Source organism: Heliangelus exortis, chromosome 17 (assembly GCF_036169615.1).
Source record: "Heliangelus exortis chromosome 17, bHelExo1.hap1, whole genome shotgun sequence".
Classification (NCBI taxonomy): Eukaryota; Metazoa; Chordata; class Aves; order Apodiformes; family Trochilidae; genus Heliangelus; species Heliangelus exortis.
This window is the reverse complement of record NC_092438.1, coordinates 12807809-12827329: the sequence shown is the minus strand read 5'-3', so window position 1 is coordinate 12827329 and position 19521 is coordinate 12807809. Positions and strand designations below refer to the sequence as shown.

At 57.4% G+C, this 19521-nt stretch overlaps 1 protein-coding gene across 7 annotated transcripts in view; it reads left to right on the top strand.

The window, feature by feature from the left end:
* CAPN15 (calpain 15) overlaps positions 1-16518 on the top strand; it is a 44588-nt gene extending 28070 nt beyond the window's left edge. For 6 of the 7 annotated variants that reach the window (XM_071761036.1, XM_071761037.1, XM_071761035.1 and 3 more), the window contains 11 exons: positions 1296-2802; positions 6124-6332; positions 6520-6703; positions 9387-9610; positions 10856-10981; positions 11924-12076; positions 13077-13238; positions 13476-13705; positions 13878-14038; positions 14278-14456; positions 14577-16518. In XM_071761036.1, coding sequence (XP_071617137.1) covers positions 1296-2802; positions 6124-6332; positions 6520-6703; positions 9387-9610; positions 10856-10981; positions 11924-12076; positions 13077-13238; positions 13476-13705; positions 13878-14038; positions 14278-14456; positions 14577-14754 — 3313 coding nt within the window. In that variant the 3' untranslated portion in view covers positions 14755-16518. Of the gene's footprint in view, positions 1-520; positions 804-1295; positions 2803-6123; positions 6333-6519; positions 6704-9386; positions 9611-10855; positions 10982-11923; positions 12077-13076; positions 13239-13475; positions 13706-13877; positions 14039-14277; positions 14457-14576 lie in introns of those variants that run through there. The other variant, XM_071761038.1, reaches the window with a different exon arrangement.
* The last annotated feature ends 3003 nt before the right edge of the window (positions 16519-19521 follow it).

The window sequence follows — 19521 nt, the reverse complement described above, 5'->3', positions numbered from 1 at the left end:
TCCCTTCTTTGTTCCAGCAGGTGTTGTGGTTGAACTTGGCTGTGGAAGGGTGCTGGTGGGGAGCCCCTTGGGGTGCAGCTCCCATGGTTTTTAGGCTGCGTGTTCCTTGCTCTGGGAGGGCCTGAGTTTGCTGTTCCCAGGAAGAGCTCAGGGCATGGGGTGGATGTGGAGGCTTTTCCTGCAGAGTTGGTCCTGCCTGGGGTCTCAGGCAAGCAGGGCAGGGGTGGAAAGATTTGGCAGGGGACCAGCTCAGCTGGAGAGAGGTGCAGCTGGCCTTGAGCTTGGGTGCAAGTCTGGGGCTTTAGTCTAGGAGCAGAAGTGCACAGAGGGAGGGCCCTGGGCTCATGCTGCAGGTTTACCAGAATTGTTTTATCCTAGTGTGAAGGAGGAGGAAGCAGAAAGCTCTTTTGCAGCACCACCTTTTCTCAAAGCTCCAGGAAATGACCCCAAGCAGGGGACAAAGGGCACCATGCAGGGCTGGGACTCCTTCTGCCATTGGTCCACACGTGTGCAAGTGTGGAATCACCTTCCTGAAAGCACCAGAAAGGGCACGGGGAGGAAGACCTGCTCCCTGCAAGCCTAGAGGTTGCTATGGCCTGTACAGCTGCTGCTGTACTTTGCTTTCTGAAAGCCGAACCTGCTTAGAAAATATTATTACGACTTTGTGCCCTGCAGTGAGGTTGGACCTGCTGTGTGTTGGACCCATTCCCCCCATCAGGGATTTGGGCATTTCCCAGCAACACCAGAGGTTGAACTAAGGGCTGGTGCTGTTGGCAGAGCTCTGTGACTTCTCTGCTTCCCAGGTAAGCAGGGCAAGAGCTGGACCTGGGACATGGTGATGCTGAGCCAAGAGGAGAGGGGCCAGGAATAAAAAGTGAAACAGAGTGGGCTGGAGCAACACCCAAGGAGGAAAGAATTGGTCCTGGGAGCACAGAAAGGCAGACACCCTGCTGTGTTACCTTCTCCAGAGAGTTACAGACAAGCTGCAGACACACAAAGTGGTGGAGGTTGGGTGCAGAGGGGGTGGGCTTGTTTGCTGGGTCTCATCCCTGCAATGAGAGGGGGGGTTGCAGGGTTGTTTCTTGTGCCCTTCCTGAAGTGTTTTGGGTGGAATCCAGCTCCTGGCTGCACACTCAGAGAAACTGTTTGTCAGTGCCAGAGGAACAAGTGCCTGGAGAGCAGTGAGTGGCCTGATGGTCGTCCCTTTCCTGGAAACAAGGTCCAGACCAGGGAACACACGGTACCCCCTGGTACTGGGTGGCCTTGACCTGACGCCGTCTCCTTCTTCCTTCCAGCCACTCCCACTCTCCTGGCTCCATGGCTGCCGTCCACGAGTGGTCCTGCACCCGCTGCACCTTTCTGAACCCCGTTGGCCAGAGGCAGTGCTCCATATGTGAAGCCCCCCGCCAGAAACCCGACCTCAACCACATCCTGCGCCTCAGCGTGGAGGAGCAGAAGTGGTCCTGTGCCCGCTGCACCTTCAGGAACTTCCTGGGCAAGGAGATGTGTGAGGTGTGCGGCTTCACCCCCGAGCCAGGGCCCAGCCAGGGCTCCCCTTTGCCCGTCATCAACGGCATCTTGCCCAAACCCGCCGTGCTGGTGGAGCCCAAGGGCACCTCCAAGGAGGAGGCTGCCAAGGCAGAAAGCAGCAGCGAGGACTCGGAGGGGAAGAGCCCCGAGGAAGCGGAGCCGGAGAGCGGCTGGGCTTGCCAGCGCTGCACCCTGCACAACACCCCCGTGGCCAACTCCTGCTCTGCCTGCGGTGGCCCACGCAAGCTCTCCCTGCCCAAAATCCCCCCAGAGGCGCTGGTCGTCCCTGAAGTCATCACCCCTGCAGGATTCCACATGGCTCCCTCCACCCCGCAGCCTTCGGTCTCCGCTGAGGTCTCAGACGGTGACGCCGTGGCCGCCCAGGGCCCAGTGGCTATGGAACAAGAAGCCCAGAAGATCCCGGCCTTCGGTCCCTTCTCCCCAGGGCTCCAGAACAACCCCGTGCCCCGAAGCCGTCGGGAGGTTCCCCCCCAGCTGCAGATACCGGTCCCAGAAGCTTCCCAGCCCGTGGCTCAGAGCACGGCGGGGCAGAAGGGCTCTCCCCAGGGTCAGTCCAGATCTGCCCCGGCCTCCACCCGCTACCAGGAGCTGCTGGCCAACAAGAGGCTGAGCGTGCTGGAGGAGGAGATGGAAGTCAGTCCCTCCCACTGGAAGTGCAGCTCCTGCTCCCTCCTTAACTCCGCCGGGGCCAGCAAATGTGAGGTTTGCAACACCCAGAAAGGCAGCGACACTATCAACGTGGTGGGGGACTCGGTGCGATTCACCCCCTGCAGCCCCTCCAGCCCTGACTTCACCACCTGGTCCTGTTCCAAGTGCACCCTCAAGAACCCCACCGTGGCTCAGAAGTGCAAGGTCTGTGGCTCCTCCAAGCTCCACGGCTTCCAGGAGCACGGGACTCCAGGAGAACCTTCCCCCCGCTGCCCCGACTGCGGGGCCTGTGACAAAGCTGGCTGCTCCTCCTGTGCTGGCAAAGTCCCCTCTGCCCGCAAGGTCGCCCGTCTCTTCCCGTCCCAGCTGCCCCCCAGCAGCCAGGAGAAGCCAGGCCAGTGGGCTTGTCCCGCTTGCACTTTGCTCAACGAGCTGAAGGCCAAGCACTGCCTGGCCTGCCATACCCCGCAGCAGTACGTGGCCCAACGCAAGGGCCTCAAGCCCCTGAAGAGAAGGGAGAGCATGCACGTGGAGAAGAGGAGGCAGACGGACGAGGGAGAGGCCAAAGCCCTCTGGGAGAACATTGTCACCTTCTGCAGGGAGGTGAGTGCTTGCTCCTGCCTTCACTTGGCCCTCTCCACAACTCTCCTGAGGGTCAGGGTGTTGCTTGGAACAAACAAGCTGCCTCTTGGGTTCCAGAGAAGATTGTAAAATCATAGAATGGTTTGGGTTGGAAGAGACCTCAAAGCTCATCCAGTTCCAACCCCCTGCCATGGGCAGGGACACCTCCCACCAGCCCAGGTTGCTCCAAGCCCCATCCATCCTGGGCTGAGACACTGCCAGGGATGGGGCAGCCACAGCTTCCTTGGGCAGCCTGTTCCAGGGTCTCGCCACCCTCACACCGAAGAATTTCCTCCTAATGTCCAACCTAAATCTCCCCTCTTCAAGTCTGAAACCATTTCCCCTTGTCGTCTAGCTACACTCCCATGCAAAAAGCCCTACCCCAGCTTTCTTGTAGTCCCCCTTCAGATAATGGAAGATCTCTAAGGTCACCTCAGAGCCTCCTCCTCTCCAGACTGAACCCCAACTTCCTCAGCCTGTCTTCATAGAAGAGGTGCTCAAGCCCTCTGTGCATTTTAGTGGCTCTTCACCTGCCACAGCTGGATGCTGGTTGTTAGCACTGAACTAGAATATTTTAATAACCTCTGTGGTGGAGGTGATCCATCCAGTTCCCTCCTGGTCCAAGGGTGAGGAAGTCTGAGTTAACTCTGAAACCCAGTGATGAGCACACCTGGATTGAAGAGACATTCCTAGCAGGTCCTTCCCTGTCCAAGAGTGGGAAAGGCTGGGAAAGAGCATCTCCAGGCTTGCTGGTGGCACTGCTCTCTGTGTGGGTGCAGAAAGCAGGCAGGGCCTCAGAGCACAGGCAGGAATGCAGGCAGAGGAACTGCCAGCAGATGCAAGTGTTCCAAGAAGCACGAGAATCTTGGTGTTCTTGGTGTCTGTGAATGCACAGCTGCAGCTGCAAGTGGTTTGCTCCTGTTTTGGGAAGGACAGCTGAGGTTTAGCTGTGCTCTGGCTCCAGGTGAGGGTCTCAGGAGTGCATGGCATCCTCCTCTGCCAACTCTCTGGCTTCTGGGTTTCAGTCTCAAACACCACTCTGGTGGCCCCAATATTTTCCCCGAGTGGCATAAGTCACTCTTGTGAATGTTCTCTTCCTTATTATCCTTCTGCTGGGAGAAGCCTCCAGCCCTTCTGGACCAGATGGGAAGGGAGTTGCAGTCCCATTTTGACGTACAGACCAGACCTCTGCCAGGTCTGAGGAGTGTGTCCAGGCTTGTGCCTCCACTGCCCAGACCAGGGGACCACAGAGATCTTTGGCTTGGGAAGGAAGCCTTTGAGAATGATCCTGCTCTGGGGCTGTGGGTTTTTTCAGTTCCTACATCTCCAGATGTAGATGTGAGTGTCTTTATGGCAACAGAGACCCTGGTTCTGCTCTTTCCCCCTGTTCAAACAAGTGAATAGCCTCTTTTGTAGGCAGGGAACATCTGTTACATCCAGTGGAATCAGGCCTGGAGGATGAATTAGGAGAGATGGCCAAGTTGAATCATCAGAGAAGGGGAGCCTGGCCCCATCCAGCACAGCTCTCACTTGGAGCCTTGGATGAGCCCATTCTGCTCACTAAACCAGCAGCAAGAGGCTATTGTCTGGGCCTGAAAAATACCCTAAAACTAAATCCCTGCTATGTTCTGGCATGCTTTATGGTAAGTCAAGGGCTCTGGAGGTCTGAGGGATGGACTGGCAGTAGGACACTGCTACTCCCCTCCTCCTGCTCCCTGTGCTCCCTGTGTGCCTGCAGCTTCCCAGCAATGCTCCTTTTCAGGCTGGCAGCCTTCAAGCTTCCTTCTGTCCCTGGTGTTTCCCAGGCTGCTCGATCTTCCCCTTCAGAAGAGTCTCAGGCTGGCCAAGGTCTCCTTCCCCTGTTGTCCCACTGCCTGAATTTGCAGGGAGCAGCCCACCTTACTGCTGGGAGATTTGGGATTTCTGTCATGGGCACTCCCTCCTCTACTATTCCAGGGGTGTCTTTTCCAACATTTCTCAGTGTGTGATACCCACTTTTAACTTGACTCTTTCTCTTCCATGTGGGAAGAGACCACCAGCTACCTCTAGCTGCCTCTGCACCATATATCTGCATCCCTCTCATATCCTGTCCCCTCTTTTCCCATCTCACACTTCCCTTTGGTGATTAGAGGGTCCCCTTGGGAAAGCCAGCAAGCTCTGGGACATGTCCTTTTGGCCCACATTATGGATTGAACAAAGACATCAATGAGCTGAAAATCACCCTTCTGCAGAAGAGGAGCTGGAAGTGCTAATTGAGGCACCACATGAAAAGCAGTCGTGTAGGATTGCAGCACAAGGGGAAGGACAGCTGCTGCTTTGGTGTGCGTAAAAGCTAATTGAAATTAGAGCTGGCTTTTGCTGAAAGAATTTAATTTCCTTTAATTAACATTAACAAAGAAATCCCAGTTCTTATTTTACCCTGGGTTAAACTGAAAAAGCCTCATTTCTCCCCCTGGGGGAGTTCCGTGCATCCATCCCATGTCAGTGGCTGATACCTGTGGGATTATCCTTCATCCTGCTTTGTTTCCTATACAGCAGCTACAGCAGGGGGCTGGGATCTGAGACATCCTCACTCCAGAATTGCTTTTCTCTTTGTGATGGGGCTGAACCCAGTTGCAAAACGTGTCCCTAACATCCTCTGTGCCTTGGGGGTGGCACAGGACAGCCAAGCCCAGCGTGTCCTCTCTGGAGCAGCTCAGCCCTTGGCTTGAGGAGCATTTCCTTGCCAGTTGGCTCCTCACAACCTTGCTGTTTGTGTGCTTTGTCACTTACAGAGGCAGCCAAGGTCCCCCACTGTTCAGCTTTTAACACCAGCACAAAGTGTGAGACATCCCTGCCTCGGCAGGTTCCTGTGAAACAGAATGAAGCAAATTTTGAGTCACAGAGTACAGAGCTTGGGGCCTGGAGAGATGAGCTGGCTCATGGCAGTGTAGGATGATGGACCTGATTCACAGCATCCCAAACTGGGTTGGGTTGGAAGGGACCCTAAAGACCGAACCCCTGGCCACGTGCAGGGGCACCTTCCCTTGCCCCAGTTGGCTCCAAGCCCCATCTAACCTGGCCTCCAACACTTCCAGGGAGAGGAAGAAGAGGAAAAAAATGCAACTGTGCCTTTGCCAGCAGACACATGGTGCCAGGCCTGCTCCCTGACATGGCATTGGAAGGGGCTGCCCGAGCCAGGCAGGAGGGCTGGGGGCTCTGCTCTCGTTTTGGGGTGCAGGGGAATGTTTTCCTGGCCAGCCCCATCCCAGGAGGCCCTGGAGAGCTGCACACTGACGCTCTCCTTGCCTTTTGCTCTCACAGAACAAAGTGAATTTTGTAGATGACAGTTTCCACCCTGGCCCTAAGTCAGTGGGATTCCCAGAAGGCGACAGCGTGCAGCAGAGGGTGAAACAGTGGCTGCGACCTCACGAAATCAACTGCAGCATCTTCAAGGACAGAACGGTGAAGTGGTCGGTGTTTCGGACACCCAGGCCCTCGGATATCCTGCAGGGACTGCTGGGAAACTGCTGGTAAGGGAGAACAAGCCCCTTTTTCCACCTTCCTCTAGCTCAGCCCCCTCAGCCAAGCTCCAACCCCCAGACGCGTGCCCCGTCCCCTTCCCGAGCAACCACGGCCCCCGGTGCCTGGCACTGCGGGGTTGGGCAGCTCCCTGCCCGTGGCCTGCTGAGTCCTGCCCATGTCCCATCCCCCTGGCAGGTTCCTGAGTGCCCTGGCTGTGCTGGCTGAGAGGCCAGAGCTGGTGGAGAGGGTGATGATCACCAGGACCCTGTGCCCTGAGGGTGCCTACCAGGTGCGGCTCTGCAAGGATGGCACCTGGACCACGGTGCTGGTGGATGACATGCTGCCCTGTGATGAGTGTGGATACCTCCTCTTCTCACAGGTCAGTGGGCCTGGGGGAGGGAGACAGGGGTGCTGGAGTGGGGGGCAGTGCTCCAAGGGCAAGAGGAGGTTTTCCCCTGGTTATTTCAGTAGAGAAGATTGGTGGAGACCGTATGAAGAGGTTTGGCTGTGTTTGTTTGCCCCTACTTTGTGCTGCACAGGGAGTTTACAGCTGAGGACCCTGCTTTCTGCTGCACCTTTAGGACAGCTGAACTCTTTGAGGCCATAATAGAAATCTATTTAGGCCCCTTTTGGCATTTTCCAGGCTGCAATGAAGAAGTTTCATTCACGTTGCCCTCACTTCTCCCCACACCACAGCCTCTTCACTTGCAGGGGAAGCCATCCTTGTTCTTCACAGCAAAAGGGAAATATTTTAACCCCTGTGTTTTTCCCTGCAAGGAGGAGATGAGGGAAAGCTGTTTCTTTCCTCTGTGGGGAGGGCTGGCAGCTTGGCTTTGCCATGGAGAGGAAAACAAACCAGGCTGTCCTGAGCCAGTTCTCTCTTGCTCTGAGCACACTCATGTGGCATCTGCTGGGAGTGACAAAGTGGCTGAGCTGGGGACATGGCTGTGACCTGCCCTGGCTGCCAGGCCCTGGGGCACTTGCTGGGATCATGGCCATGAAGGAGACTGAGAACATCTCTATTGAAACTCAGGAGCTGAAATCTGCCAAACGAAACAAAAATGCTGTCGGGAGGAGACAAGGGACTGCAGGGTTGGACTTGGTTCTGCAAGTCCCTGTTCTCTGTTTTAAAATATAGCACAGCCTCAAAGAAGGGTCTGGCTGGGGAACTGAGGCCTGAAGATGAGTTTTTGGGGAACCTTAATGTTGGTACAGTTTGAGTGGGCTGGGTAACCTGTGCCCTCAACAGAACAGAGGTGGCCCAGTCCTGGTGCAGCTGCCAATTCAGAGAATCCCAGACTGGTTTGGGTTGGAAGGGAACTTAAAGCTCATCCAGTGCCACCCCCTGCCATGGGCAGGGACACCTCCCACCAGCCCAGGTTGCTCCAAGCCCCATCCAGCCTGGGCTGAGACACTGCCAGGGATGGGGCAGCCACAGCTTCTCTGGGCAACCTGGCACAGGGGCTCAGCCCCCTCACACCAAAGAATTTCCTCCTAAGATCTCATCTCAATCTCTCCTCTTCAGTATGAAACCCTTCCCCCTCATCCCATCCCTCCACACCCGTGTCCCAAGTCCCTCCCCAGATTTCCTGGAGCCCCTTCAGGCACTGGAAGGTGCTCTAAGGTCTCCCCATTGCAGGCTTCTCTTCTCCAGCCTGAACACCCCCAACTCTCTCAGCCTGGCTCCAGAGCAGAGCTGCTCCAGCCCTTCCAGCATCCTGCCAAGCTGGTCCTGTTAAGGAGAAACCTTGAAGTGGGAAGCAAGAAGGAATCTGTGTCTACATTTTGCCTCAGTAGACAGAGCAGTTCCACTCATGCACATTTAAGATTTATCTGCTTTGGTTCTTTTGTTTTTCATTTGTCTTTCATCTCTTACAAAGTTCAAGTCTGCTCTTTTTTTTTTTTTTTTTAAAGATTGAATGCTTTCACACAGGCTGGGTTTGCCTTCCCTTTGTTTCCAGGGGATCTGATCATGACTAGATTTTTCTAGTTGTGTGAGCGGGATGTGGGGCTAAAAATGGAGAAAGAGAGTTTTAAAAATAAAGGAAAATCAGAGCTCCCTGGCTGCAGCTCGGGCAGAAATAAACAACATGGATTTTGTTGAGTGAAGGATTAAAAAAGAAAAAAATGGAAAGCACTTGTAAGCTTTCTTTATCCATCAGAAAGAAGTCTACACAGCTGCCTTCCCTCTCTCAGCTCTTGGCTGCCACCTGCGAGTTGCTGTCCCCATGTCTTGGTGTTTTCCCCTGAGTCCTGGCTACCAAATCTGGTTTCAGCCCACCTTGTTGTGGCCAATGGAGGCTTTGCAAACCTCTGAGTGCATTAATGCAGCTTCTGAATTTCTTTCTGACTCCCTGACCAGCCTCACAATGCCAAGAGCAGCAGCCTGGCACCATGGCAAAGCAGCTCCAGGGAGAGTTTTCCACCCCTTGCAAAACTTGCAGCTTCTCATTCCATCTTGCCACTGTCCCTGTGCTGGGGCAGAGGATTTTGTCCATCCACCTGGGAGGTTTTGGAGCTTGGCCTTGAAACAACATCTCTGTTCCAGAGATTAAATCTGACTGGTCCCATGGCTGCCTGTGCTCTAGGCAGCCAGAGCTGGGTTGGGTTTGGTTTGCAGCAGTGTGCAAGTGAAAGACAGCTCTTCCAGATGCTCTCCATATCCGTTTCCATTACTAAACCTTTTAAAATCCAGTTTGTAGCAGAAGAAAAGTGACCTTTAGATCTCAAGGTGGACACCAACCACTGCCATCCCTACTGCCCGGGCACCCCAGGGTGCAGCTCTCTTGGCATCCAGGCCTCTCGGATCATCACTCCAGGATGGTTTCCCGAGGGGGATTAAACTGTGCTGACAAAACCCTAAGCAGGTAGTGAAGGGGGGGATCAATTGGCCTTGTGTGGACAAGCTTCTGGTGGCCTTGTTGCTCCTGCTCCTCATTCTCCCACGGCAGCGGGAGGGCTGGCGGGGGATGGTGGTGAGCGAGGCTTTGCCTTCTCTGCCCCTTTGCTTCCCCATCTCCTGTTAGCAGCAGCTGGTGACGTGTTTCTCCCTCCTTCCCCAGGCCCAGAGGAAGCAGCTGTGGGTCGCCCTCATTGAGAAGGCCTTGGCCAAGCTCCATGGTTCGTACTTTGCCCTCCAGGCAGGGCGTGCTATTGAAGGCCTGGCTACACTAACGGGTGCCCCCTGCGAGAGCCTGATGCTGCAGGTCAGCTCCACTAACCCTCGGGAGGAGCCCATTGACACTGACCTCATCTGGGCCAAAATGCTGAGCTCTAAGGAAGCTGGGTAAGACCAGGCAGGAGGACGCCGTGGCCAGAGCAGAGAAGCTCAGAGAGGGGGGCGAGGGGGGCTGCACACACTTAGAGAGGCTCAGAGGAGAGGGGTTATTGCACTGCCTAGAGTGGAGACCACCAGCAATGGCATTCACCTGGGGCATTGGCAAGAGGTCTCCCTCTGAGCTCTAAGAAGTAATTTTGCCTTTGTTTAGTTTTTGTATGAAATTAAAATCATAGAATCATAGAATGGTTTGAGTTGGAAGGGACCTTAACAATCATCTCACTACAGCCCCACTGCCATGGGCAGGGACACCTCCCACCAGCCCAGGTTGCTCCAAGCCCCATCCAACCTGGGCTGAGACACTGCCAGGGATGGGGCAGCCACAGCTTCTCTGGGCAAGCTGGGCCAGGGGCTCAGCACCCTCACACCAAAGAATTTCTTCCTCGGATCTGATCTCCATCTTCCCTCTTCCAGTTAAAACTGCTGCCCCTCATCCCATCCCTCCAAGCCCTTGTCCGAAGTCCCTCTAGTCCCACTAGACCAGGTTGCTCCTGGCCTTCAACACTTCCAGGGAGGGGGCATCTCAGTGAACTTCCCTGTGCATGTTTACTGCTGCCTTGCAGTTCTGAGGTGGCTGGCACAGAGCCTGCTTGCTTTGCTTGGAGTGGGTTTGGATTGTCATGTGTGTGACCCTGCTCTTATGTCCCACCTGTATGTGGTATCTTTGCTGGGCATGACTACAGGCAGCCTGGAGGAGTCAAAGCAAAAGCAAAGATGGTGGAAATCAGAGGGATTTTTGTTGGGATGGCTGTAGGCAGGGTGGCTCCTGCCAGCCTGCAGTATAGGGCCACATGGGATAGGTGTGTGTCCATGGGATATGTGGTATCCCTCCAAGCCTGGCTGGTGCACTCCACACAGCTTGTCCTCACCCCTGTGGGATGGACCAGCTGCCTGGCAAGTGGCTTTCCACAGGGCTGAGCCCAGCAGGGATAGGCAGGACTTTTCAGCACTGCAGGTGAGGACTCAGAGAATCTCACCACAGGCCCTGGGTTTGGGTGGAGGGAGCTCACTGCTGCCCAGGCAGAGCTGGTGGGGCCTGGGCACTGTTCCAGGGACTTTTGGAGGGTTGCAGAGAGGGAATATCCAGGAGCTTCCTGGGGGGGAAGTCTTTCCAGTTCCTCAAGCAGTAGGGCTGAGCTTTCCCCCCATCCCAGGCCTGGCAGGACACCGAGGGCTTTGCTGTCCCCCATGCAGGTTCCTCATGGGTGCTTCCTGTGGTGGAGGCAACATGAAGGTGGATGATGTGGCCTATGAGAGCATGGGTCTGCGCCCACGGCACGCATACTCCATCCTGGACGTGAGGGATGTCCAAGGCTTCAGGTGAGGTCAGCAGGTACCTTCCTGCCAAATCTGGGCATGGATAACTCAGTGCATGCTGGACAAGACCTCAGGGACTCTGGAGTCCCATCTTCATAGCCAACAAAAGCTTTTTCTCCATGGCAGGGTGTCATTTAAATGCTATTGTCATAGAAGCCATCCTGGCACTGGTTTCATGTCCAGGGTCACTCTGCTCCAGAGCACCCTGTGGTGCAGAAAGGTTCTGACAGTCTTCTCACAAGATGCAGAGGATTGAGTTGAGCTCTTTCGACTCAACGAGACAATCAGGGCATCCTTCTCACCTTTGGAGGGTGGGGGGTTAGAAAGGGATGCTGCCCTTGACAGCCTGGGTGCTGTCTGAAGCCCCAGTTTCATCCATGTCACCCCTGGGCTTGGGCAGCTCCAGGCACACACTTGCAGTCCCTGCCCTGCTGAGCCCCTTCCCTGCAGCACCTGGCTGGAGGCTCCTTGGGCTGGGAAGGGGACAGGGAGCTGCAGCAGGTTCAGAGCTGCAGGATGTGGGCATCTGGGGTGACAGTGAGGGTTGACAGGTTTATGTCTGTGATGCTGTGAAGGCTTTGAGAAGCAAGGGCAGAATCCCAGGCTGGTTTGGGTTGGAGGGACCTTGAAGACCATCTAGTTCCAACCTCCTGCCATGGGCAGGGACACCACACAGCCCAGGTTGCTCCAAGCCCCATCCAACCTGGGCTGAGACACTGCCAGGGATGGGGCAGCCACAGCTTCTTCCCCACCCTCTGTTTAGAATTACCTCCTCTCACCTAAAGCAGCTGCCACCTGCTTAAAATGTCCAACCAGAAATTGTGTGAGGCGCTCTGGGGGGGGTTGGCTGGGTCTGCAGAGCTGGGAGGGCATCTTAGAGGTGATCTTCTTTGGGCTTTCCTGCCTTCTGTGCCTCTGACACTTATTTTTTCCCCCTTCCCCCAGGTTACTGCGGCTCCGAAACCCCTGGGGCCGGTTCTCCTGGAACGGCAGCTGGTCCGACGAGTGGCCGCACTGGCCGGCTCCCTTGCGGCACGACCTGATGCCCCATGGCAGCAGTGAGGGGGTCTTCTGGATGGAATACAGTGACTTCATTAAGTATGGAAGTGCCCAGGGGACAGAGGCTGTGGGGCAGAAGGCCAGGGAGGGGATATCGGGGAACACTGGGGGGTAAAGAGGGGGCAGGCAGAGCCTGGCATCTCCAGGGTGGTGCAGGTGATTGAGGTTTAACAGGGTCAAGTGCCAGGTCCTGCATTTTGGTTACAACAATCCCAGGCAATGTTAGAGGCTTAGGGAAGAGTGGCTGGAAAGCTGTCAGTGCAGAAAAAGACCTGGAGGTGCTGGTGGACACCTGGCTGAATAAGAACCAGCAGTGTGCCTGGTTATATAAAAAGGCCACCAGCATCCTGGCTTGTATCAGGAATGGTGTGGCCAGCAGGAGAAGGGCAGTGATGGTGTCCCTGGGCTTGGCACTGGTGGGGCCACACCTTGAGTGCTGTGTTCGGTTCTTGTCACTACAAGAAAGACATTGAGGTGCTGGAGTGAGTTCAGAGAAGGGCAACCAAGCTGGGGAAGAGTCTGGAGAAGAAATCCTGTGAGGAGAGGCTGAGGGAACCAGGAATGTTTAATTTGGAGAGAAGGCTGAGAGGAGATGTTACTCCACAAATCCCTGAAAGGAGGTTGTGTTGGGGTGGGTGCTGGCCTCTTCTCTCAAGTGAACAGTGACAGGACCAGAGGAAATGGCCTGAAGTTACACCAGGGGAGGAGCAGACCAGATCTGAGGAAGAATTTCTTTACTGAGAGGGCAGTCAGACATTGGAACAGACTGCCGAGGGAGGTGGTAGAGTTACCATCCCTGGGGGGATTTGAAAACTGTAAATGGGGCACTTCAGGACATGCTCTAGTGGATGATACAGATATTGATAGGTATTTTTTATTTGGGGAGGGGATGTTGAAAGTTGGAGATGGTGATCTTAGGGGTCTTTTCCAACTGTGGCGATTTTGTGATTCTGTCATCCTGGTGCCTGCTGCTGGGGTGTGGGACAGAGCAGTGAACCCACAGAGGACCCAACCAGGGCTGAGCCCAGCTTCCCCACAGGTATTTTGACTCCGTGGATATCTGCAAGCTCCATTCAGACTGGCACGAGGTGCGTGTGCAGGGCATGTTCCCCAACAAGGCCAACGGGCCGGTGACGGTGACATCGCTGACGGTGTTGGAACGGGCTGCCCTGGAGTTCGCCCTCTTCCAGGAAGGCAGCAGGTGAGCAGTGACCCTGGAGTCCCCCCCAACATGTTGCCCTCTCACCCCACACCACCTCGTGGGGTGGCAGAGCTCAGGGATGGGCACCACCATCTCTCCAGTTCTCAGGGTGTGCTCATGGTTTAGCCAAACCCGGTCCCAGGGGTTGGGTGCCCGGGGCAGCAGGAGGACTCTTCCTGTGGCTTCCGTGCTCTCTGTGGGACGGTGCTCAGGTGACACGGTGACCTCTTGGCACAGGAGGTCGGACACGGTGGACAGCCACTTGCTGGATCTGTGCATCATGGTGTTCCGGGCCACCTTCACCAGTGGGAACAAGCTGAGCCTGGGCAGGCTGATGGCTCACAGCAAAAGAGCCGTCAAGAAGTTCGTCAACTGCGACGTCATGCTGGAGCCGGGCGAGTACGCCGTGGTCTGCTGTGCCTTCAACCACTGGAGCACTGCCCTGGCAGGCCCTGCCACCCCCCAGGGTAAGGGCTTTTTGGGGGAGGCTGAAGTGACAAAACCCTCCATCCTCACCGTGGGGATCTCGCTGGGGGTGGAGGTCGCCTGTGTGTGTTGCAGCCCTGCTCTCTGAGGGTTCTGGGCTTGGTGACTGGTGACGGTCGCACTTATTCCCTCTCCCTCTGTGTGTCTGCACAGCATCCAGTCCCACCAGCAGCCGAGCAGCCGCTGATTATTCCAGCTACATCCTGGCCATCTACAGCTCCCGCCTGGTGATGGTGGAGCAGGTGGAGGCACAGCCCACCACACTGGCAGATGCCATCATCTTGCTGACCGAGAACAAGGGCGAGCGCCACGAGGTGAGTGTGGGTGGCACGGGGCAGGGCTGGACCTCCTGCCTCTGCTCTGCCAAGCAGGCAGGGCTATACCAGCTCCGGCTGCCACTTTGTACCCTCCCACACCATGGATTCCCATCCCTTTTCTTCCTCGGGGTACCCCAGCAGACGGGCAGCCCTTGGTGGAAGATGCTGGGGAAGCTGAAATTTGGAGGCAGGGGTGTCTGGAGGCTACCCACCCCTGACCCTGGTGTTTGCTGCAGGGCCGTGAGGGAATGACCTGCTACTACTTGACACACGGCTGGGCAGGGCTGATTGTGGTGGTGGAGAACCGGCACCCCAAGTCCTACCTGCACGTCCAGTGTGACTGCACAGACAGCTTCAACGTCGTCTCCACGCGCGGGAGCCTCAAAACGCAGGACAGCGTCCCCCCCCTGCACAGGTCTGGGGTAGGCAGGGGGGTGGGGGGCCTCCGGGGGGGGCTCCGAGCAAGGCAGAACATGGGGGAGATGTGGGCAGAGGGTGGGGGGAGCAGCCCTGAGCCCCCCTGCTCTTTTCACAGGCAGGTGCTGGTGATCCTCTCCCAGCTGGAGGGCAACGCGGGTTTCTCCATCACGCACCGCCTGGCGCACCGCAAAGCCACCCAGGCCTTCCTCAACGACTGGATGTCAACCAAGGGCACCCACAACCCGCTGCTCACACCCGAGGTTGCCGGGCTCCACGGGCCCCGTCCCCTATGACAAAACGCCTCCCCCAGCCCCCTCCGCTCCCCCCTTTTTGTCACCCGGCCTCTGGCCTGGGGTTGTCAGTGCTGAGCCATGGGGCAGAGCCGTGGGGCAGAGCTGTGGGGCAGGGCTGTGGCATCACACCCGAGGCTTCGCCCCACGCTGTGTGGCCAGGTTGAGCTCTCAGGTGAGCCCTGAGCAGCCCACGCTGGCACCGCCAGCCCCCCGTGCACTTTATGAGGAGCTGCTGGGGGCACGGGGCCATCTCAGGATCCCACCTGCCCCGTACCCACCCCACGCACGCAGTGGGGGGGCTGTGGGGCAGGGAGGGCCACCCTGCTCAGGACTCTGCTCCCTCCCGTGGCGCCCGGGCCCTGGCGCTGCAAAAAAACAAAAACAAACAGAAAAAAGAATATACCTCTGATGTCTGTCCGTCTGTGTGACCCCTGTCTGTCCCCAGGCCTTTCCCCCTGTCTTGTTACCCCCCTTGTCCCCTACCAGTACCAGTGTGGCACCGAGGTACCGCAGCCGGGCCGGGGGGTGCTGGGGTCACCCTGCTGTGGTGCCATCTGTGCCGGGTGGGATCTGCTGTCCTACTGGGACCCCCGACTCACCCTGCCCCTGCTGGGGGTCAGGGCTGCCCCCCTACCCTCCATGCCTATGGGGGAGCCAGGGGGCTCTGGGTAGTTGTAGCTGCTGGGTTTCCTCACACCTTGGGCTGAAATGCAGAGGTGCCCTCCCTCTGCCACCCCGAGTGGGGAGAGGAGGAGGGTCAGGGGGCAATTTTGGGGGGGGGGCTGGGGCAGCAGGGACCCCTCTGAACTCATCACACAACTGTTACTATGCAAAGGCGGCCGCTGAAAGCAGTGCCTGGAGGGAAGCCATGGGTCCCAGCTGGGATCAGCACCCCGGACTCTGTCCTGCAGGGCTTCACCCCCTAAGCCCCCCCTCTTCCCAGCTCAGGGTGGGGGGGCAGCAGGTACAGAGGGGGGGCTCTGTGGAGCAGCATTACCACGTTACCGTGTGCCAGGGAGGGAGGGGATGATTTTGGAGAGGGGGAGAAGCAAAGCCCCACCTTTCCGAGATCAAGTCCCGTGGAAGGGGGTGAGCCCAGGGCCTTGGGGTGCTGCTGGCCCCAGGGGTTCTTCAGGGCTGACCCCCCCAGTTTTGGGGCACTGTGGCTTGGTGTGGGCAGGTGTGTGTGTGTGTGTGTGTGTGTGTGTGTGTGTGTGTGTGTGTGTGTTTTGGGCATCCCCTGGTGTTTCACTCTCTTTCCCAGGTTGTTGGGGGGGTGCAGTGGGAGATGCTGAGCCCTGCTCCAGTGGGGACTGTTCTGGGGGGGCTGCCTACCCCCCCCATGCTCAGCCAGTTGGGCAGGGGTCTGTGGGCCCTGGGGTTTGTCCCTCCCTCCACCCCGGGGAGCCCACCCTGATGGGCAGTGGGGGGTGGGCTGCCCTAGCACCCTCCTGACCCCCCTGGCTGGGGCTGCTGAGCCAAGCTCTGTTTGTGGTTTTGTTTGTTGATCTGTTTTCTCTTTTCCCTGCTCCTTCTTCCCCCAGACGATTTCTCCTTCACTTTTTTCCCTCTCTCTCTCTCTCTCTCTGTCTTTCTGAGCTGTGAATATTTTTAGCCCTGTAAATACTGTTCAGCTCTTAAGAAACATAGGATATTTTATCAACTGTAAATCAGATCAGTAATCCCTGTATGATATGAATTATCCATGGGTGGTTTTCCAACTCAGGTTCTGGTGGACCAAATAAAGTTTTGTTTTCTACAGAACCTGCCTCATTTCCCTGCTCTTGGGGAGGAATTTTGGCGTACAAACAAAGAGCCTTGAAGCCTTTTCTGGGTGTCGGGGGTGCCCGGCAGAGCCCTGGGAGTGGGGCTGGGCACTGGGAAAGGGGGAGGCAAAGTTTAGGGTCTCCTTCGGAGCGGGCCGAGCGGGACAGCAGGAAGGGGCTAAAATAAAGCGAAATTCAGGATCTGCTGTCAGCTCCGAGGCGGCTGCCAGGGCTGCGGTGCGGCCGGGAGAGGGCACCCGCTGCCTGCTCGCTGCCTGTCGCCTGCCTGCCCGCAAACCCCCCCTGCCCGCACTCTTCCTCCATTCTGCCCGCACTCTGCCCACCAGGGATAGAGGTTTCATCTCCCCAGCATCAGCTCCACGTCCCAGCCAAGCTCAGGCACCAACGATTGGCTCGGGCACCTCCTGCCTCAGTTTCCCCAGCAGCACCAAGACGCGCTCCGAGGATGTCTAAGGGATCCGGCTCCCCCGGGACCGTGCCCAGCGTGTCACCCAGCGTGTCACCCAGCGTGTCACCCAGGCTGGGGACGACGGAGCAGCTTCTCCCCTCCCGGCCCCGGGGGCACCCCCCGGCCGCGGCCACCCCGGCTGGCGCTGGGCAGAGCTTTCCGGCTGAGCGGAGCGGACCGGCTGGGCGCCAGCCCGTGCTCGCCCGGGGTGTGCACCTTGGGACCAGCGGGGAGAGACAGAAGGGGAGGATTTCGCTCTTTTCTTACAGCAACTTGTAATAGATTTTTTTTTTTTTTTTCCCGGGCGAAACATCTTTGCATTCAGGAGGCCCTGTCACAAGCCATCAGCCTCAGCCGGGGAGAAACAGATGGAGAGTTAATTTTGGCGGGGAGGGCACTGCCGAGCTCCCCTCCTCTTCTGCCGAGGCACGGGCAGGGTTTAACCCCTCGCAGCCCCGAGACTCTGCGGGCAGCACCCTGCCTGACCCCGACCTCCTCTGGGGTGCTGGGTGGGCTGGGGGCGTTAAAACTGCTGTTAGGCACTACCCAGAGATGTCCCCTGTGTCAACGGGGACCCTCTGGTCCCCTCCTACCAGCTCTGTGTCGCTCAGTGCCATGGACTCACTCAGCTCAGCCTGGTGGTGGCCCTTCTTGTGATGGTGGCTCTTGTGGTGATGATGGCCCTTGTTATGGTGGTGGCACTTGTCGTGGTGACCTTTTTCATGGTGGTGACCTTTGTCATGGTGGTGGCCTTTGTGGTGATGGTAGTGTCTCTTTTCCTGGTGATGGCCCTTTTTGTGGTGTCACCTCATGTGGTGCTGGGGTGTGTTGTGGGGTGTGACGGTGCCCTAGTCATGGTGGCCATGCGGCCAGCGCAGGTGGACACCCTGCAAGCCATGGTGTCTCCTGAGCCATTTCCTAGTGAGTCAAGGAGCCTGGGACAAGTCCTGCCATGCCAGGAGCTTGGCAAAGCAGTGCCTGGAGCAGCCAGGGACCCTCGGGACCTGTGGGCTGCTGCCTGCAGGAGTCACCATCACCCAGGAGCAGGTACGTGGCTGACAGTGGATGGCACCCATCCTGCCCATGGCCCTGGGCCACCAGGAGCCCTCAGGACACCCCCAGTGTCACCTCGTGGGCAAAGGCTGAGTGTGGCAGGTGTGGAGGGGGACAAGGTGAGGTGAAGCTGTAGCTGGGGTGTGAATGTGAGGGCTGAGCCAGGGCTGGCTGCTGGGTCATTAAATAGAACCAAAAGAGATATTGTACCTGACAGGCTGGGGCTGGAGCAGTGTGGGGCTTCACCAGTGAACATTGGCTCTTGGCTCTGCTGGGTTTAAAGGGGGGAAGTGGGGACAGGCAGTGAGAGCAGGGAAGGCTGGACAGAAGGACAGAGGCACAGCAGAATGGCAGGAGATGGTGGCAGAGTTCTGTCGGACCAACCCGGATGAACAGGGTCAAGTTGTGCAACCTGACCTGGACAACCTGGCTTCAAGGACGGGTTGGATGGGGCCTTGAGCAACCTGATCTAGTGGGAGGTGTCCCTGACTATGCAGGGGGGTTGGAACTCGATGAGCTTTAAGGTCTCTTCCAACCCAAACCACTCTGACTGTATTATAGGTGTCAGTCCTGTGGGACAATGAAGGCAGCAAGCAGGCAGGGACAGTCCCCTGACCCCTGGTGGGGCTGTAAGGCCTTCAGATCGTGAGCCTGTGGCTACAGAAAGCCAAGTGACAGCACAAGTCACCCTGGGGACTCCAGGCTGTGTGTGGTGGGACAGGGTGAGTGGGCACCCGAGCTCAGCCCTCTGCCTCCTGCTGCCATCACCCTGTTCCCTCCAGCATGGGGCTGATCCTGCTCCTCAGCCACGAAGATGCTGGGGCAAGTGGAGGTGTTTGTCATCCCATTAACACCATCACCCAGGGGGGAATCTCCCAGGGCCCAAGGTGGCAATGTGTCTCTGGGTGGGCACCATCCCTGGCACTGCCACAGTCAGGGAGGGGGCACAGTGGGGAGCGAGGGCTCCAGCGCTCTCCGTGATTCACTCTGACTATAATGGAAGCTGCTGGTGAATATTTTATGGCTCCCACAGGGCAGATAGAACATATTGTGCATTTTACGCCACAAATCTCCGCCTAGAGACAAGAGGGAAGCTTAAAAAAAAACAACCAAAAAAAAAAAAAACAACCAAAAAAAAAAAAAAACCACAAAAAAAAGCCTCCAAAACCAAGCAAACAAAACCGAGCGGTACCAGCGCTGCTCCGGGCTGGAGGCAGCAGAGCTGCTGGGCTGGAGCAGGGGGCAGCGGGGGACAGGGACAGGGCCACCCACCCCTGCCACCCGCCCTGGGGGTGCCCATGGGTGCCCCAAAGCCGGCGCAGTGCCAGCAGAGGCCGAGGTGTTCCCGGCAGAGCTCTGGGGTGGCTGCGGCCGCCCCGGGCCAGCCCTGCCTGCTCTGCGGCTCCGTGGTGCAGGCAAAGTGCTTTGCCCGGGGCTGAGGGCTGGGGGGGTGAGGGGGGGCCCCGCCTGCACCCCCAC